Raw genomic sequence first — 20,666 nt, forward strand, 5'->3', positions numbered from 1 at the left:
CTTACCCTGCTTCACATATCTTATGAGCTTGCTATGCTTCTAACTTCTTATGAGCTTGCTCTGCTTCTAACTTCTTATGAGCTTGCTCTGCTTCTAACTTCTCATGAGCTTACTCTGCTTCTAATTTCTTAAGATGTTACTCTGCCTCTAACTTCTTACGAGCTTACTCATCTTCTAACTTCTTATGATCTTGCTCTGGTTCTTACTTCTTATAGGTTTGCTCTACTTCTAGCTTCTTACGAGTTAGCTCTGCTTCCAACTTCACATGAGCTTGCTCTGCTCCTAACTTCTTAGGATAACACTCTAGCTCTAGCTTCTTATAGGCTTGCTCTGCTTTTAACTTCTTACTAGGTTACTCTGCCTCTAACTTCTTATGAGCTTACTCTGCTTCTAACTTCATATCAGCTTGCTCTGCTCCTAACTTCTTAGGAGGTTTCTCTGCCTCTAACTTCTTTTGAGCTAACTCTGCTTCTAACTTCACATGAGCTTGCTCTGCTTCTAAGTTCCTAGGAGGTTAATATTCCTCTAACTTCTTATGAACTGGCACTACTTGTAAATTCTAATGTGCTATCTCTGCTTCTAACTTCTTATAAGCTTGCTCTGCTTATAACTTCATATTAGCTTACTATGCTTTTAACTTCAAATGAGCTTGTTATGCTTCTAACTTCTTATGAGCTTGCTCTGCTTCTAACTTAATTTGAGCTTACTCTGCTTCTAACTTCTTATGAGCTTGGTCTGCTTCCAACTACTTATGATTTTGCTCGGCTTCTAACTTCATATGAGCTTGCTCTGCTTGTAACTTCATATGAGCTTGATCTGCTCCTAATTTCTTATGAGCTGATTTTGCTTCTAACTTCTTACGATCTTGCTCTGCTTCCAACTTCTTAAGATTTTGCTCTGTTTCTAACTTAATACGTGCTTGTTTAGCTTCTAACTTCATATGAGCTTGATCTGCTTCTATTTTCTTATAAGCTGACTTTGCTTCTAACTTCTTATCATCTTGCTCTGCTTCCAACTTCTTATGATCTTGCTCTGCTTTTAACTTAATATGAGCTTGATCTGCTTCTAACTTCTTATGAGCTTACTCTGCTTCTAAGTTCGTTCGTATGTGCTTGCTCTGCATCTAACTTCTTATGAGCTTGGTCTGCTTCTAGCGTCTTACGAGCTAGCTCTGCTTCTAAATTCTTAGGAGGTCACTCTGCTTTTAACTTCTTATGAGCTTGCTCTGCTTTTAACTTTTTATGAGCTTAGCCTGCGTTAAACTTATTATGAGCTTGCTCTGATTCTAACTTTTATGAGCCTACTCTGCTTGTAACTCCTTAGCAGGCTTCTCTGCCTCTAACTTCTTAGAGCTACCTATGCTTCTAATTTCATATGAGCTTGTTGGGCTTTTAGCTTCTTATGAGTTTGCTCTGCTTCTAATTTTTTACGAGCTTACTCTGCTTCTAACTGCATATGAGCTTGCTCTTCATCTAACTTCATATGAGCTTGCTCTGCTTCTAACTTCTTATGAGCTTCATCTGCTTTTAACTTTTATTCAGCTTACTTTGTTTATAACTTCATGTGAGCTTGCTCTGCTTCTAACTTCTTAGGAGGTTACTTTTCCTCTAACTTCATATGGGCTTGCTCTGCTTATAACTTCTTAGGAGGTTACTCTGCCTCAAACCTCTTATGAGTTTACTCTTCTTCTGTCTTCTTATGAGCTAACTCTGCTTCTAACTGCATATGAGCTTGCTCTGCATCTAACTTCATATGAACTTGCTCTGCTTCTAACTTCTAATGTGCTTTCTCTGCTTCTAACTTCTATTGAGCATACTCTGTTTCTAAATTCATATGAGCTTGCTCTGCTTCTAACTTCTTATGAAGTTATTCTGTTTCTAACCTGTTAAGAGCATATTCTGCCTCTAACATCATATGAGCTTGATCTTATATTATTTTCTTATGAGCTTGCTCTACTTCTAACTTCACATGAGCTTGCTCTGCTTCTAACTTCTGATGAGCTTTCTATGAGCTTACCCTGCTTCACACATCTTATGAGCTTGCTATGCTTTTAACTTCTTATGAGCTTGCTCTGCTTCTAACTTATCATGAGCTTACTGTGCTTCTAATTTCTTAGGATGTTACTCTGCCTGTAACTTCGTATGAGCTTACTCATCTTCTAACTTCTTATGAGCTTGCTCTGCTTCTAACTTCTTATAGGTTTGCTCTACTTCTAGCTTCTTATGAGCTTGCTCTGCGTTTAATTTCTTCGTAGGTTACTCTGCCTCTAACTTCTTACAAGTTTGCTCATCTTCTAACTTCTTATGAGCTTGCTCTGCTTACTCAGCAGGAACTCTGCTTACTCAGGAACATACTTCAAGATGGGGGTTTCCACTACAGAGTCACATACCTGGGGTTTGTCCATGATGATCAGGTTGGAAGGTTGCAAATCTTCGGCCAAGTCGTTGCCCAGGAGAAGTTGTACCCCTGACATGAGAAAAAACTTTTCCCTGATGGTGACTTGGACTTCATCGGTCACGAAAGGACAATCCAGGTGGACTCTGGCGAGAGGATAAGTAGTGGTAGCAGTGAGGTCAGTGATAAGGACGGTTTCCCCGGTGTAGGTAATGTTAGGCACAGCTGATTTCAATATTATTGACTGAAGAGCCGCTGTGTCCCTCAAAATCTTCAATTTGAAACGTCCTTCCGAATCTGTACTGTTGGCAGAGACAGTTTCTTCGTAGGTTACTCTGCCTCTAACTTCTTACGAGCTTGCTCATCTTCTAACTTCTTATGAGCTTGCTCTGCTTCTAACTTCTTATAGGTTTTCTCTAATTCTAGCTCCTTATGAGCTTGCTCTGCTTCTAACTTCACATGAGCTTACCCTGCTCCTAACTTCTTCCCAGCAAATAATTTTAAGTTTCCACAACGTTCCTGGAAAACGTTACAAAGTAGTGGAAACGTTTGTTTTCACGCATTAGATACAGTTTTTTGTGTGGAATTAAATAGGTTTCCAAAACTTATAACCAAAACCTACGTATCTAACATTAATTTGAAACGTTGTAACGCCTATAAAATCCTAACATGAATCATTCTTAAACCATTCATATACCAATTTGAATCTTTTATGAAACCTTTGAGCCTAATTTGAAACGTTCTCACACCTTTGTGTTTAAAAAGGTAAATTTCTTTAAATTTTAAAACAATGTAAATATTAAATACAAATTGAATATTTAAAAGAGACCAACGTAGTCTATGCCTTCAAATGCCCTTTTGGGGACTGTAAGCCTAAAAAAAACTCAGTATATAGGCGAGACAACATCTCTTTCCAGACGAGTAACGATGCATAAGCAACAGGGCTCCATTAAGGAACATATAATCTCTTCCCACAACCAAACCATCACCAGAGAAATCTTAGCAAACAACACAGAAATCATCGATAGATACAGCGATAGTAGGCGGCTTGACATCTGCGAGGCACTACACATCAAGAAGTCAACACCAGCAATCAACAGCCAATTAATGCACAACTATATTCTACCCACTTCAAGACTCCGCTCCAATAAAGAAGCATCACGAAATATGGGCCAATAGGCCCTCTGCAATTACTTCCATTCTTACCTTCAATACCCATTGTTTCGTGTTCTGTCTTGTGTTGAAAGTTTCTTTTCACCTCATCCAAAACTGTTGTAACATATCACCTCACCCAAATGCAGGTATAAAAAATCGAAGATGTTTAAGCTCTATTCAGTTATAGTTGTGTGTGTCTTTGAAAATGAAATAAGTTTTACGAAACGCACTCAAGTGTCGCGTCAGACTAGAAATAAAAATGAATTTTGGAGAATAGATTTTTCAATTACCATCAACAGTGAAAAGAAACATAAGAAAGATCGAGAAAATTCGTGTTAGAATTTATATATATATATATATATATATATATATATATATATATATATATATATATATATATATATATATATATATATATATATATATATATATATATACATATGTATATATATATATATACATATATATATATATATATACATATATATATATATATATATATATATATATATATATATATATATATATAAATATATATATATTGTCGGGGTTCCTGGGCGAGCACCAGTATACTCAAGGTCACTCACCGTAGCCCTGCGGGTCTTCACTCTATCCTTGCGGCGCCACTGTACGCCAGGAGAGTATCCCAGTCAATCCCAACCGGCCTCTGATCGAGAAGAAGTGGGAACACAACTTGTTCACTTAACTGTTGTATGCCCGCCCCAACATAGGGCTCTACTACTAAACACAAGGTCGCCAACTGGTGTTTTCGGTGTCCAGTAACACGTCAGTGGTTTTGTTGAATGGTGGTAACAGTGGCAAGAACACACTCAATATGTCTGATATCAGGCAGGTATTTACTTCTATCGCTCTCTGCTTTCAGGTATTATATAGCCACAAGAAATATGGAGGGGATGATATAAACACCAATGTACTTTGTATTTTACTTAAAACTCATTCAAAGACATCACAAGATTATATCAATAAGCAAACAGCTGTTTCAGACGGGAGCCGCTCGTTCCCACAAATATAATCCTGAACTCGCCAAGCCAGCAACGCTCCCCCTCACGTCACTGTCAAAATCAGCTGGGTGACTCCCCCCGCGCGAATGTTTATTGCTTGTTTCCCTGGCGTCACGCGCTCTGTTTCTTTAAGTTCTCAAAGATCACTAGAAGTTCGAACACACAATATTTGCGACAATAGCACGTAAATACTTCGCTACTCTGATCTTGGGCTCAATCAAACATTTCTATATTAAAGGTGACAATAATTCACTGTCATGGTATTACACACTGCCCTTCATTTAATGATAACGTAGTATGCAAGTATATATCACTGGAGTTCTCAGTAATTCCTTCCGTGGGCGATAACACAATTAATCACTGCACACATGAATGATTATTCAATACACGAGCATAGACATATATATATATATATATGGATGAGTCATAGACATTAATAATGGAAATAACATAGTTACTGGGCACATAGTCTAATTCCAAATACTGGCATATTTATATATATTCTCTCACTATATGATCATATCAAAGTCTCATTAAAGACATTATCAACACAGTAAATTCATCAATTTCTCCGGGTGCCTGCATACACCAATAATAATCATAAATATCGTGAGTACTCTTTATAGTCCCACTGCACACTTGTGCCTTACGTGACATAGGTGAGCCTTGCTCACGACATACAAAATACTCAGGCTAAATAATATAGCTGACTAAAGAGGAATTGGGAGGGAAACTAGAATCACCTACTTCCACCTATCCTCCGGTGAGAGTTGAGTTGTAGCTCCTGGTCCTGGCTCCTGCCTCGTGTAGGGAACGCCCCCACACACACACTGTCGTGTCCTCCAGGAACTCAGTCAACGTCCCACCATAAGCGAGTCGTCTCCGTGCCTTTTCACTGCAGGTCCGTGCTCCTCCTTGACTTCTTGTAGGGTTGGAGTCGGTCTCCCGGCCGTCAACTTCTCCTCCCAGCTACGGCTGCAGTCGTTCGGATTCCCGAATAGTTTTCTTCTTCCACTGCTTCCCGGTGGCTCGGTCCAGCCACTACGCCGTCACAAACGGGTGAACTGCCTCAGACGTCGCATACGTCACTGCACAGACTTCACTTCTTCTTGCACAGTACCTGTCCTAGAGCCCTTGTTGCTCAATATCCCGTCGATTTCCTCTCTGGTCCAACACATGAACGAAGGAAGACTTCACAGAGTACTGGCAGACTTCGGGTGACACGTAAAATCCACGGGAGCGGGAAACAACTGTCAAACTGACAGGACCAATCTTCGTACGTCCAACCACCTTGACGTGTCGTGTCAGACTGATGGCACCGCCGTGGTGCTCTGACCGGACCCCCCCTTCCTTCGTGACGTCACATTCGCCGTGGTAGGTTTTCATTGGCTCCCTGTGCCACATCGCTGTCGGTGACCAATCCGGTGTCACTGACGTCACATAGTTTTGGCGGCAAAACAGAAGAGCCAGTGCCATATTGGCTTCCTAAAGGGCCTAAACCACAGGCCAAAATACTCTTCTTTGATAAATTTCTCGGCACTCCGAGAACACTACATCCTCCCCCATATATCAAACTGATGCCTGCGACATAGAGAACGCTCGGGTAAAGTGGACATGACTCTTACAGCAGGCGTGGGAGAAATATAAGGGGGGGAACACCGTCACATACCCCTCCCCTTAAAATAAGAGTCATGTCTGGTTAGTGTATACGGGACAGGGCATCTGCAACCACGTTGTCCTTCCCACTGATGTGCTTGATGTCCAGCCGGTACTCTTGCAGTAGCAACGCCCACCTCGTCAGACGTTGGTTGGAGTTCCTCATTTTGTACAAAAAGGTGAGAGGGTTGTGATCTGTGAACACCAGAACAGGTCTCGCCCCTCCTCCCACGTACACATCGAAGTGCTTCAGGGCCATAACTAGCGCCAATGCCTCTTTCTCAACGGTACTATAGGCCCGCTGGTATTTCACAAACTTCTTAGAGTAGAAAGCTACTGGCCTATGTATCTCTCTCCTCTCTTGAGCCAACATGGCCCCTATCCCAACGTCGCTGGCGTCTACGTACAGGATGAATCCGGCTGAGAAATCTGGGGATATTAATACCGGGGCCTCCGTCAACAGTTTCTTGGTCTTCTCAAAAGACTCTTGGCAGGCCTCTCCCCATCTCCATCGCACAACAAAACCAAGACAGAGAAGAACCGACCTCATCAATCTACCAGCACTTAGTGAATCGCCTAGTGGGAGACAACGACGGATAACCATCGTCATCATACATCGATTACTCATCTGGCTGTGTGAGCGGGAGGCAGACTGGTATGTACCCCTCTCTGGTCAATTAATCAGGTGTACAGATTGAGGTAAAAGATTATCAAATTCTCGTTCAGGATATCATATATATTTAAAAATCTCAGAGTGGCTCATTTAGGCAGAGGTAACGCATAAGGGATATCTTGACACATACAAGCACGCCCGCCCACGTACGTATACACGCACACAAGTGTGCACACGCTAAAACAGACACACACACACGTGCACACACACACACACACACACAATTGTCTAGTCAGGGGAAAAGGCATTAACACCTGGGATAGGACCTTACTATCCCCCCCCCCCCTCTTGACCCCACCATCGGACCTGACCTGACTTAGTCGCCATCTCCGCCCCTCCCCCTAGTCCCCCGCATCGCCCATACACACACTCTTCCCCTCCCCACTCTCCCTCTCTCCCACTCCCTCTCTCCCCCTCCCACTATCTCTCTCCTGCTCTCTCTCTCCTGCTCTCTCTCTCTCTCTCTCTCTCTCTCTCTCTCTCTCTCTCTCTCTCTCTCTCTCTCTCTCTCTCTCTCTCTCTCTCTCTCTCTCTCTCTCTCTCCTTCTCTCCCTCCCTCCCTCCCTCCCTCCCTCCCTCCCTCCCCCTCTCCCTCCCTCTCTTTCCTTCCCCCTCCCTCCCCCTCTCCCTCCCTCTCTTTCCTTCCCCCTCCCTCTCTGCCCACACACACACACACACCTCCCCCCCTCTCTCCCTCACCCGCTCTCTCCCTCACCCGCTCTCTCCCTCACCCGCTCTCTCCCTCACCCACTCTCTCCCTCACCCACTCTCTCCCTCTCCTCTCTCTCCCTCCCGCCTCTCTCTCCATCTCCTCCCCCCCCCTCCCCTTCTACTGTCTTCTCACTTCAGTAGAAGGGTCGGATCCCCCCCCACCCACCCATTTATCTCTCCCTTTATCACTCCCTTTCTCTCTCTCTCTTTCTCTCTCTCTTCCTCTCTCTCTCTCTCTCCCTCCCCCATCCCAACAGGGTCAAGCATGGCAGCCAGAGGTCGCAGGGGAACAGGAAAGAGCCAAGGTGACGAGATGAAGGAAATGTTCGCCCAGTTTCTGGAGGGCATCAAGAGTGAGATGCAAGAAATGATGCAGGAAATGAAGAACGAAATAAGCAACCTGAAAAGAGAGCTGACAGCAGCAAAGGAGGAGATTAGAGCCCTCAAAGAGAATGGTATCGAGGCTGAGAATCAGAAAACCACCCAGGGAGAAGGTGGTAATAGTTTTCTGGATGAGAATGCCACAATAAAAGCAACATTTGCGGAAATACTAAAAAAAAATAACTCTGAAGTAATGACTGCAGTGATGGAGGTGGCCATGAAAGCAGCCACCTCGCAGGAGGCGGCACGCTCCACTAGCCAACTGCTGGAAAGGAACAGATCAGTGGTTGCTGTGGGTATTAAGGAGCAGGAAGGATCTAATAGGACAGAGTGGAGTGACAAGGACAAAGCAGCAGTGAATGAAGTACTAAAGGCACTAGACATGGAAGGGGCTGAGCATAGCATTGAGAAGGTTTTCAGGCTAGGCCGGTACAACAAAGACCGAGACCGAATGATAAAGATAGTGTTTGCAAACGAGAACACAAAGGAGAAGATCCTATCAAGGAAGAGCTCCCTGAAAAACGTGGGAAAATTAAAAAATGCATTCCTCCAGAGAGACATGACAAGGGAGGAGAGAGCCGTGGCGGCAGAAGCAAGGAAGAGGCGCAGGGCGAGAGGGGAAAACCAGGAAGTCACAGCTCCCAACACAACACCCCTAGAGGTGAGGGGGGAACCCACAACCAGCTACCCAGTAACACCAGAAGGGAGGACAACCCCGCCTCCCTCCTCTGCATAGAAAACCCCCCCTACCCCAAACCCTCCCTGCCCCCACTCAAATGTTCAGCCAAATCTCCCTCCCCCCACACCCAATCCCCACCCTTCTACCCCTTCCCTTCTCCCGAGTCCTCCCTCCCCCCCTTTCCTTCCCGTCCTCCCTCCCCTTTCACCCCATACCCTCCCTGTCTCTCCCCCTTCACTGGATCCCCCGCCCCTCATCCCAGTATCCTCTGAGACCCTGTTATCCACCTCACAGGTCCTCACACCCATGGAACAGCCTCCCCCACCAGCAGAACACTCACCAAGGAGGCGATTTGAGAAGGGACAGAAGAAAGTGAGCCTCAAAGCGATGTACACTAACATAGATGGAATTACAAATAAAGCAAATGAGCTTGGAGAACTGGTACTAGAGGAAAACCCAGACATAATAGCCCTCACAGAAACAAAGATCACGAAAACGATAACAAATGCAGTGTTCCCACAGGACTATTATGTTATGAGGAAAGAGAGGGAAGGAAGAGGTGGGGGTGGTGTAGCTCTGCTGGTAAGAAAAGGCTGGGATTTTGAGGAGATGGATATTCAGAGCTGTGAAGGTTTCAGTGACTACATAGCAGGTACTGTAACAAATGGAGGTAAAAAAATTATAGTCGCAGTCATATATAATCCACCACCAAATGACAGAAAACCTAGACAGGAATATGATAGAAACAACATGGCCACCATTAACATAATAGAAAGAGCAGCTTCTGTTGCTAGCAGTAATGGATCTGGACTACTAATTATGGGAGACTTCAACCATGGGAAGATAGACTGGAAGAACAGAGACCCGCATGGAGGACCAGAAACATGGAGAGCTAAGCTGCTGGACGTGGCAACAAGAAACTTTCTAAGCCAGCACACCAAAGAACCAACAAGAATGAGAGGAGAAGATGAACCAGCAATGCTTGATTTGATATTTACCCTAAATGAATGGGATATAAGGGAAGTTAAGATAGAAGCGCCCTTGGGAATGAGTGACCACAGTGTTTTGAACTTTGAGTACCTGGTAGAGCTAGGACTTATCTCCCCCCACAAAGAACTAGGAATCAAAAGGCTGGCATACCGAAAGGGGAATTATGAACAGATGAGAAGTTTCCTAAGTGAAATACCTTGCGACACAGACCTCAGAGACAAGTCTGTACAGGGTATGATGGACTATGTTACCCAAAAGTGTCAGGAGGCAGTAAACAGGTTCATCCCGGCCCAAAGGGAAAAATCCGAGAAGCAACAGAAGAATCCATGGTATAATAGGGCATGTATGGAAGTGAAGAAACTGAACAAAAAGGCATTTAGGAACTTCCGGAATAACAGAACACCAGAAAGCAGAATGAGTACGTCAGGGTGAGAAGAGAAGCAGAGAAAAATTTTGAAAATGATATAGCAAACAAAGCCAAGACCGAACCAAAGCTACTCCACAGTCACATCAGAAGGAAAACAACAGTGAAAGAACAGGTATTGAAACTTAGAACAGGAGAGGACAGGTATACAGAGAATGACAGAGAGGTGTGTGAGGAACTCAACAAGAGGTTCCAGGAGGTCTTCACAATAGAACAGGGTGAGGTCACTGTGCTAGGAGAAAGGGAGGTAAACCAGGCGGCCTTGGAGGAGTTCGAAATTACGAGAGAGGAGGTCAAGAGACACCTGCTGGATCTGGATGTTAGAAAGGCTCTTGGTCCAGATGGGATCTCACCATGGGTACTGAAAGAGTGTGCAGAGGCACTTTGCTTGCCACTCTCCATAGTGTATAGTAAGTCACTAGAGACGGGAGACCTACCAGAAATATGGAAGACGGCGAATGTGGTCCCAATATACAAAAAGGGCGACAGACAAGAGGCACTGAACTACAGGCCAGTGTCCTTGACTTGTATACCATGCAAGGTGATGGAGAAGATCGTGAGAAAAAACCTGGTAACACATCTGGAGAGAAGGGACTTTGTGACAAATCGCCAACATGGATTCAGGGAGGGTAAATCTTGCCTTACAGGCTTGATAGAATTCTACGATCAGGTGACACAGATTAAGCAAGAAAGAGAGGGCTGGGCGGACTGCATTTTCTTTAATTGTCGGAAAGCCTTTGACACAGTACCGCATAAGAGGCTGGTACATAAGCTGGAGAGACAGGCAGGTGTAGCTGGTAAGGTGCTCCAGTGGATAAGGGAGTATCTAAGCAATAGGAAGCAGAGAGTTACGGTGAGGGGTGAGACCTCCGATTGGCGTGAAGTCACCAGTGGAGTTCCACAGGGCTCTGTACTCGGTCCTATCTTGTTTCTGATATATGTAAATGATCTCCCGGAGGGTATCGATTCATTTCTCTCAATGTTTGCGGACGATGCTAAAATTATGAGAAGGATTAAAACAGAAGAGGACTGTTTGAGGCTTCAAGAAGACCTAGACAAGCTGAAGGAATGGTCGAACAAATGGTTGTTAGAGTTTAACCCAACCAAATGTAATGTAATGAAGATAGGTGTAGGGAGCAGGAGGCCAGATACAAGGTATCATCTGGGAAAGGAAATTCTTCAGGAGTCAGAGAAGGAAAAAGAATTGGGGGTTGATATCACGCCAGACCTGTCTCCTGCAGCACATATCAAGTGGATAACATCAGCGGCATATGCCAGGCTGGCCAACATACGAACGGCATTCAGAAACTTGTGTAAAGAATCATTCAGAACTTTGTATACCATATATGTCAGGCCAATCCTGGAGTATGCAGCCCCAGCATGGAGTCCATATCTAGTCAAGGATAAAACTAAACTGGAAAAGGTTCAAAGGTTTGCCACCAGACTAGTACCCGAGCTGAGAGGTATGAGCTACGAGGAGAGACTACGGGAATTAAACCTCACTTCGCTGGAAGACAGAAGAGTTAGGGGGGACATGATCACCACATTCAAGATTCTGAAGGGGATTGATAGGGTAGATAAAGACAGTCTATTTAACACAAGGGGAACACGCACAAGGGGACACAGGTGGAAACTGAGTGCCCAAATGAGCCACAGAGATATTAGAAAGAACTTTTTTAGTGTCAGAGTGGTTGACAAATGGAATGCATTAGGAAGTGATGTGGTGGAGGCTGACTCCATACACAGTTTCAAGTGTAGATATGACAGAGCCCGATAGGCTCAGGAATCTGTACACCTGTTGATTGACGGTTGAGAGGCGGGACCAAAGAGCCAGAGCTCAACCCCCGCAAACACAACTAGGTGAGTACATTCTTGGAGAGTAGCTCGGTCAGGGGATGCACTACCGTGGAAAAATTCCTGCAGAACCCACGATAGTACCCTATCATTCCGAGATACCTTAACAACTCTTTACGCGTTCTGGGCACGGGGTATTCCTTAATGGCTGACACTTTGTGATCTACAGGGGTTACTTCACCTTGGCCGATGACGAAGCCAAGGTACTCTAAGTGGGCCTTCCCAAACTCGCTCTTGACTAAATTTACAGTCAAGTTAGCCTCCTCTAGCCTTCTAAACAATTCCTTGAGTCTCTCCAGGTGCGTCTTCCAATCGTCGGCGTACACGACGATGTCATCGATGTATACTGTGCAGCCTTCGGCACCCTTTAGCAACTCATTCATCATGCGCTGGAAACAGCTACCGCTGTTTTTCATTCCAAAGGGTAACACCTTGTATTGGTACAGCCCGTCAGGAGTTGCGAAAGCTGAGATTTTCCTGGCCTCAGGAGTCAAGGAGATCTGGTAGTACCCCTTGAGCAGATCGACCTTGGATACGTACCTTGCACTGCCCACCTGGTCGATGCAATCGCTCACTCTTGGCATGGGGTGAGAATCTGCCACTGTGATGGAGTTCACCCTCTTGTAGTCTGTACAAAAGCGGAAGGTACCATCGCTTTTCTTCACCAACAAGCATGGGGAACTCCACTCACTTTTACTGGGCTCCGCAAGGTCGTTCTCAAGGAGATACTCCACCTCCTTCCTCATCAGCTCTCGCTTCTCCGGGCTCACCCTATACGCGCTCTGCTTGACGGGCCTGGCGTCCCTCACCTCCACCTCGTGCGTTACACTCTTGTGTCGTCGGGGCACGTCGGTAAAGAGAGAGGCATTCTCCCTCAGTAGGTTCGTCAGCTCCGCGCTCTGTTGCCCTTCCAGGTGTAGTAGCTTGTCCTCGATCTTCGCCAGACTCTCAGTGTTGGTGAGACGGGTGCCGTCCGCCCTGGACCACTTTCCTTCCTCCTCTGGAAGTTCCTGGTCCACCTGCATGCACAAAATCGTCTTCTGCTGGGGGTCTCGGGTCACCGTCCCGTCCTGCACGGCGGCTCCTCCTTCCACAGGGAAGAAGGGCTTCAGGCGGTCTACATGACACACCTGTTTCTTGCGGGGTCTATCCGGCTTTCCGATTTCATACGATACAGGACCCAACCGCCGTAGCACCTGGTATGGTCCCTCGAATCGCGACTCGGTCACCCTACTTTTACCCGGCAGCAATACCATCACCTGGGACCCGACCTGGAACTCCCTCGGCGTAGCTCTCTTGTCGTACCACTCCGGCATCTTACGCTGCGCCTCCTTAAGATGTTTCCCAGCTAGTTCCTTTGCTAGAGTGAGACGCTCCTTGAACTTTTGGACATATTCATTGACCGTTCCCACGGTCACTCCCGGTGTCCATTGTTCCTTCAGCATGGACAGAGGACTTCGCACCTTGTGTCCATACACCAGCTGGAAAGGTGAGAAACCTATCGATTCTACCACCGCGTTACGTATGGCAAACAACGCGGGGTATACTGCCTCATCCCACTCAGCCCCCTGTTCTGCGCAGAACACTCTCAGAACGGTCTTCAAGGTGGAGTGAAACCTTTCGATTGCCCCTTGCGACTGCGGTCGGTAGGGCGACGACCGAATCTGAGTCACTCCCCAACCTGCCACCGTCGGTCGGAACCACATAGACTGGAATATACTTCCACAATCTGTCTGAATTTCTCTGGGCATCCCCACCCAAGAGAAAAATCGTTGTAGTTGCCCGGCTACTCCTTTCGACGTCAAACGTCGCATCGGGACGGCTTCTGGAAATCTGGTGGACGCACACATGATCGTCATCAGGTAGGTATTCCCACGTTTCGCCCTTGGCAACGGACCCACCCCGTCGACCAACAGACGCTCGAATGCAGGCCCAAACGCCGGAACAGGGACCAACGGGGCCTTCGGTATCGCGGGTTGGCTCTTCCCTGCCCTCTGGCACGGTAAGCACGTCTTACAATAACGCCTCACGTCGGCGTCCATACCTGGCCAGTAGAAATGATCCCTGATCTTTCGCAGCGTCTTGGTCACCCCCAGGTGACCTGCAGAGTCCACAGAATGCGATATGTCTAACACTGCCGCTCTGCACTGGGCCGGCAACACTACCTGGTGCCTCGTACCTAGAGACTCTTCTCCGGCCTCCATCCTCACAGGCCTCCACTGTCTCATCAGCATGCCGTCCTGTATGTAAAAATGAGTGGCCCTCTCAGGGCCAACACGTCCTCCTTTGGCCTCACGAATTAATTCGGGGAACTCCATTTGGTGCAACTCTCTAAGACGAGTGCGGTCTACCCCTAGAGAACTGGTGAGGGTCACCTGCAACTCACCATTCGGGCTGCCTTCGCCCTCCGCTCGTTCTCTGGGTCCCATGAAGAGGTGATCGATTCCCATGCTGTCGGACGTCTCCTCAGCCCCATCAGATCCACACCCTCTGTGTCCTTCGCGCTGCCTCGGCATCACAGCACAAACCGGGAACGCCACCGTGGCGATTCCTTTCTCGTCCCCACAGGCGTCTAACACTCCGCCCGTCTCCTTATAGTGCTCTAGGCACTCCTCGCCTTTCACGAGATTCGGGAGGACATATCCTCCACATGCGTCATTTCCCAAGATGACTTGTGCCTCCATCTTGGGCATTGATGCACAGACCCCCACCACTAGGGTCTGGCAGCCATAATCAGAATTCAGTCACCTGGTGTAGGGGCATCCTCACTGGGCCTCCCACAGTGGTCACACTGGCCACCCCCACACTGGTACTCTCGTAACCCTCGGGGAACAGGGTTTCGCTCACCAGGGTAAAATCGGCCCCAGTGTCTCTTAATATCTTCACCGGGATGGGGTCTGCGTCCCCCATCCTTACGGTTCCCTCACACACGAATGGGTGAACTCTTTTCTCCCCACTCAGTACGGGTTCATCCCGCACCCTCTCGGCCGTCTGGTCCTCGACCCTCACGAAAGCAACGTTCCCCCGCTGTTTAGGACGTTTGCATTCCCGCACGACGTGTCCGAATAATCCGCAGTTGTAGCAGCGGATCTTCCTTGTCGGAGACCATCCACCACTGCTCGCCCTGGCACCGCCTCCAGAGGCCGTCGCTCCGTGTGTCTTCCTCGTACCATCCGTCGACTCCTTCGTCGCAGCAACAGTTCCTGAGCTCTCAGCTTGGGACTTCTTTACCGGCTCCACAGCACTCTTCGATCCTCTGTTGTCCCCACTTGAGAGGTGGGATTTGGGAGAACTCGCTCCTGTCCTCCATCCGTCCGTCCTCCTATAATTTCTACAATTTCCGGAGTATACGGGCAGTCGGTGCTGTCCCTCTCTGCGCGGGTGTAAGGCTTCTTCCAGCATGTCGGCTCTGTCGGCTGCGGCCCTCAGAGCCCTTATGTCCGCCTCCATTACTCTCACCCTGATCTCAGGAGAGAGCACGGACATAAACTTCTCCATGACCATAAGCCTCTTGACCTCCTCAGCCGACCTCGCTCCTTCAGACTCCAGCCACTTAAGGAACTTTCTCTCCATGTCCCACGCCGTCTCCGCATAAGATTTTCCTGGCGAACGGGTACATTCCCTGAATCTCTTCCTGTAACATTCCGGCGTGAGCTTGAAAGAATGGAGCACAGCTCTCTTTACAGCATTGTAGTTGGTGCACTCTTGGAGGTCGAGCATATTGTAGGCTTCACGAGCTTCACTGGTGAGCCTACCCTGAACCAGCTCTGCCCACTCCGCCCTTGGCCACTTCTTCAAGGTGGCGACCCTCTCGAAGTGGTCGAAGAAACCTTCAGCTTCATTTGGTATAAAAACCGGCAGATCTCACTCCCTCACTCGGCGGTCTTCCTGCTGTGGCGGAGCAGGTGGAGCTAGTCCTAGCTCAGCTCGCTTCAGCTCCACATCCTTGTTAGCTTCTATTTCCTGCTGTTTCAGCCTAGCTTCTCGCTCGTGCTCTTCACGCTTCAGTTGCGCCTCTTCTCTCCTCAGCTGTGCTTCTCGCTCTTGTTCTTCCCTGCGCAGCTGTGCTTCTCGGTCCTGTTCTTCCCTGCGCAGCTGTACTTCTCGCTTCTCACGCTTCAGCTGTGCTTCTGCTTCTCGCTCTTCTTTGCGCTGCTGTGCCTCTCGCTCCTCACGCTTCAGCTGTGCTTCTGCTTCTCGCTCTTCTTTGCGCTGCTGTGCCTCTTGCTCCTCACGCTTCAGTTGTGCTTCTCGCTCCTCACGCTTCAGCTGTGCTTCTCGCTCCTCACGCTTCAGCTGTGCTTCCAGCTGCAGCTTCATTATCTCCAGCTTAACGCTGTGCCTGCTGCCGCTGGATCCTCTGCTGCTCCCACCAATGCTCAGGTGTTCTCCCATACTGGCAGGTGTTTGTGGCCGTTCCTCCCCCAAAGCTTCGTCTCGTGCCCTGAGCTGTGCCATGATCTCCAGTCTTCTCTCTCCCACTCTGGAAGATCTCAGCTTTATCCCAAAATGGTCTGCTATTGACTGTAACTGTGCCTTGGTGCACTCCTCCAGCACCTGCTCATCTCTAGTGTCAATGAACCTTGTTACTTTATCATCCTCCATCTTGTGCTATGAGTAATAACCTGTACCTGATATCTAATACCACTGCAAAGTACCACAACTGCAACCTTTATCTTGATCGTGATCCTGGCAAGGTCGCCAATGTCGGGGTTCCTGGGCGAGCACCAGTATACTCAAGGTCACTCACCGTAGCCCTGCGGGTCTTCACTCTATCCTCGCGGCGCCACTGTACGCCAGCAGAGTATCCCAGTCAATCGCAACCGGCCTCTGATCGAGAAGAAGTGGGAACACAACTTGTTCACTTAACTGTTGTATGCCCGCCCCAACATAGGGCTCTACTACTAACCACAAGGTCGCCAACTGGTGTTTTCGGTGTCCAGTAACACATCAGTGGTTTTGTTGAATGGTGGTAACAGTGGCAAGAACACACTCAATATGTCTGATATCAGGCAGGTATTTACTTCTATCGCTCTCTGCTTTCAGGTATTATATAGCCACAAGAAATATGGAGGGGATGATATAAACACCAATGTACTTTGTATTTTACTTAAAACTCATTCAAAGACATCACAAGATTATATCAATAAGCAAACAGCTGTTTCAGGCGGAAGCCGCTCGTTCCCACAAATATAATCCTGAACTCGCCAAGCCGGCAATGCTCCCCCTCACATCACTGTCAAAATCAGCTGGGCGACTCCCCCCCCGCGCGAATGTTTATTGCTTGTTTCCCTGGCGCCACGCGCTCTGTTTCTTTAAGTTCTCAAAGATCACTAGAAGTTCGAACACACAATATTTGCGACAATAGCACATAAATACTTCGCTACACTGATCTTGGGCTCAATCAAACATTTCTTTATTAAAGGTGACAATAATTCACTGTCATGGTATTACACACTGCCCTTCATTTAATGATAACGTAGTATGCAAGTATATATCACTGGAGTTCTCAGTAATTCCTTCCGTGGGCGATAACACAATTAATCACTGCACACATGAATGATTATTCAATGCACGAGCATAGACATATATATATATATATATGGATAAGTCATAGACTTTAATAATGGAAATAACATAGTTACTGGGCACATAGCCTAATTCCAAATACTGGCATATTTATATATATTCTCTCATTATATGATCATATCAAAGTCTCATTAAAGACATTATCAACACAGTAAATTCATCAATTACTCTGGGTGCCTGCATACACCAATAATAATCATAAATATCGTGAGTACTCTTTATAGTCCCACTGCACACTTGTGCCTTACTGTGACATAGGTGAGCCTTGCTCACGACATACAAAATACTCAGGCTAAATAATATAGCTGACTAAAGGGGAATTGGGAGGGAAACTAGAATCACCTACTTCCACCTATCCTCCGGTGAGAGTTGAGTTGTAGCTCCTGGTCCTGGCTCCTGCCTCATGTAGGGAACGCCCCCACACACACACTGTCGTGTCCTCCAGGAACTCAATCAACGTCCCACCATAAGCGCGTCGTCTCCGTGCCTTTTCACTGCAGGTCCGTGCTCCTCCTCGACTTCTTGTTGGGTTGGAGTCGGTCTCCTGGCCGTCAACTTCTCCTCCCAGCTACGGCTGCCTGCCTACGTCTCGGCTGCAGTCGTTCGGATTCCCGAATAGTTTTCTTCTTCCACTGCTTCCCGGTGGCTCGGTCCAGCCACTACGCCGTCACAAACGGGTGAACTGCCTCAGACGTCGAATACGTCACTGCACAGACTTCACTTCTTCTTGCACAGTACCTGTCCTGGAGCACTTGTTGCTCAATATCCCGTCGATTCCCTCTCTGGTCCAACACATGAACGAAGGAAGACTTCACAGAGTACTGGCAGACTTCGGGTGACGCGCAAAATCCACGGGAGCGGGAAACAACTGTCAAACTGACAGGACCAATCTTCGTACGTCTAACCACCTTGACGTGTCGTGTCAGACTGATGGCGCCGCCGTGGCGTTCTGACCGGACCCCCTTCCTTCGTGACGTCACATTCGCCATGGGAGGTTTTCATTGGCTCCCTGTGCCACATCGCTGTCGGTGTCCAATCCGGTGTCACTGACGTCACATAGTTTTGGCGGCAAAACAGAAGAGCCAGCGCCATATTGGCTTCCTAAAGGGCCTAAACCACAGGCCAAAATACTCTTCTTTGATAAATTTCTCGGCACTCCAAGAACACTACATCCTCCCACGTATATCAAACTGATGCCTGCGACGTAGAGAACGCTCGGGTAAAGTGGACATGACTTACAGCAGGCGTGGGAGAAATATAAGGGGGGGAACACCGTCACAAAATATATATATATATATATATATATATATATATATATATATATATATATATATATATATATATATATATATATATATATATATATATATATATACGTATATATATATATATATATATATATATATATATATATATATATATATATATATATATATATATATATATATATATATATATATATTGAGATATATATATAGGAGTTGTTACATTCTTGTACAGCCACTAGTACGCGTAGCATTTCGGGCAGGTCCCTGGAATACGATCCCCGCCGCGAAGAATCGTTTTTACAACCAAGTACACGTTTACTGTTGAGTTAAACAGAGGCTACAATTAAGGATTTGCGCCCAGTAAATCCTTCCCGGCCAGGATACGAACCCATGACAAAGCGCTCGCGGAACGCCAGGTGAGTGTCTTACCACTACACCACGGAGACATAAATTAATCTGCCTCAATACAAAAGCAAATCAACTCTGACAAAATAACTAGCTATAAGTTTATCTTTGTTTTAGATATCCTAAAAGATTCCCATAGCTGGGGACAGGAAGACATTTAGTTTTATAGAGATTCTGTCAGGAGCCCTGACGGCTGAGTGGACAGCGCCCGGTGATCATAGTCGTAAGGGTCCGGTTTCGATCTCAGGCAGAGGCAGAAAAAATAGGCAGTTTCTTTTACTCTGTAGTTGTTCACCAAGCAGTAAATAGGCAATGGGGAGTTAGACAGCTGCTACGGGCTGCTTTCTGGGTATGAGTATGTGTAAAAATTAAGATTAAGGACTTGCCCAAAACGCTATGCGTGCTAGTGGCTGTACAACAATGTAAAAACTATTGTATATATAAATAAATAAATATATAAAAAGATTCTCCTTGACCACATATACCAACCTTCCTCAGGATGCAAGCCTCAACAACAACAAACAGACTGCTGTAACCAAGACTATACTAAATAAATATATCACGAAAAGGAAGGCGATTGTCTCACCACTTCATAACGAGTTCCGCTTAAAAAAGAATCTAAACAAGCTTAAGTATACAGAACAATATGCTGCTACCCTATTCTATATGAAAGATTACACAGTGTAGATCAAAAACTAGCTATAAGTTCATCTAATATTCCCATCTCACAGGATCGTTAGTCAAACATGGAATCAGGGGAGCAAATACGAGATTTAATACAAAAATAAATCAACCGTGATTAAAAATCAGGAGATAACATGAAATGTAAGTCTGATCTATTAGCCCTCCACTAGCACAATCTGGGTACAGCGCAAAAATACCTTCCAATATTCCTGAGTGTATGAAGTAATTACAGAGCTCAAAGTACCTCACACTATTTGGTCTGAAGTCACTTATAACAGGTCAATCACAGATATAATGTTGGAGAGTATGTCCCAGATCTTGTTCACATAGTTAACAATTGGAATGTTCACCATTTCGAGATTGATTACCTGCAGCCACCTGCCATTGATATCGATATCCCAGCCTAATTCTGGCAATTACAATGCCACATTGTCTAGTGGATGTTTAATGCTCCCCGTACATATAATTCTCGTTTCAAAAAGTGATGATTGACAAAGATTAAGCCACCCAAGAGGTGACACGGTCATGAATAGCCCGTAACTTGTTTCTAAACATGTCGTAGCTCTTTATACTCGTGTTCTCTGGCCTTTGAGTGTCAGTAACTGCTCTTCTGTCTTCCCTAATTGCCTGAAATATTACGGCTTTTACAGCAGAGATTGGGATGCCCATATCCAACTCAATTTCAGGCTTATCACATGCAGTTTAGCTGCCTTGTCTGTGTCATCGTGCTGGACAACACCTATGTGAGATGGTATCCATACAAATGAGACTCTGAAACTCT

At 46.3% G+C, this 20,666-nt stretch overlaps 1 protein-coding gene across 1 annotated transcript in view; it reads right to left on the bottom strand.

Moving 5' to 3' along the window:
• Positions 1-379: 379 nt before the first annotated feature.
• Positions 380-20,666, bottom strand: part of LOC138366471 (tol-Pal system protein TolA-like) — a 35,776-nt gene continuing 15,489 nt past the window's right edge. Inside the window, exons 3-4 of the mRNA XM_069327523.1 lie at positions 774-1,032; positions 380-506 (exon numbers count right to left, since the gene is read on the bottom strand). Coding sequence (XP_069183624.1) covers positions 380-506; positions 774-1,032 — 386 coding nt within the window. The remainder of the gene's footprint in view (positions 507-773; positions 1,033-20,666) is intronic.

The sequence above is a fragment of the Procambarus clarkii genome, chromosome 19, assembly GCF_040958095.1.
Source record: "Procambarus clarkii isolate CNS0578487 chromosome 19, FALCON_Pclarkii_2.0, whole genome shotgun sequence".
Taxonomy (NCBI): domain Eukaryota; kingdom Metazoa; phylum Arthropoda; class Malacostraca; order Decapoda; family Cambaridae; genus Procambarus; species Procambarus clarkii.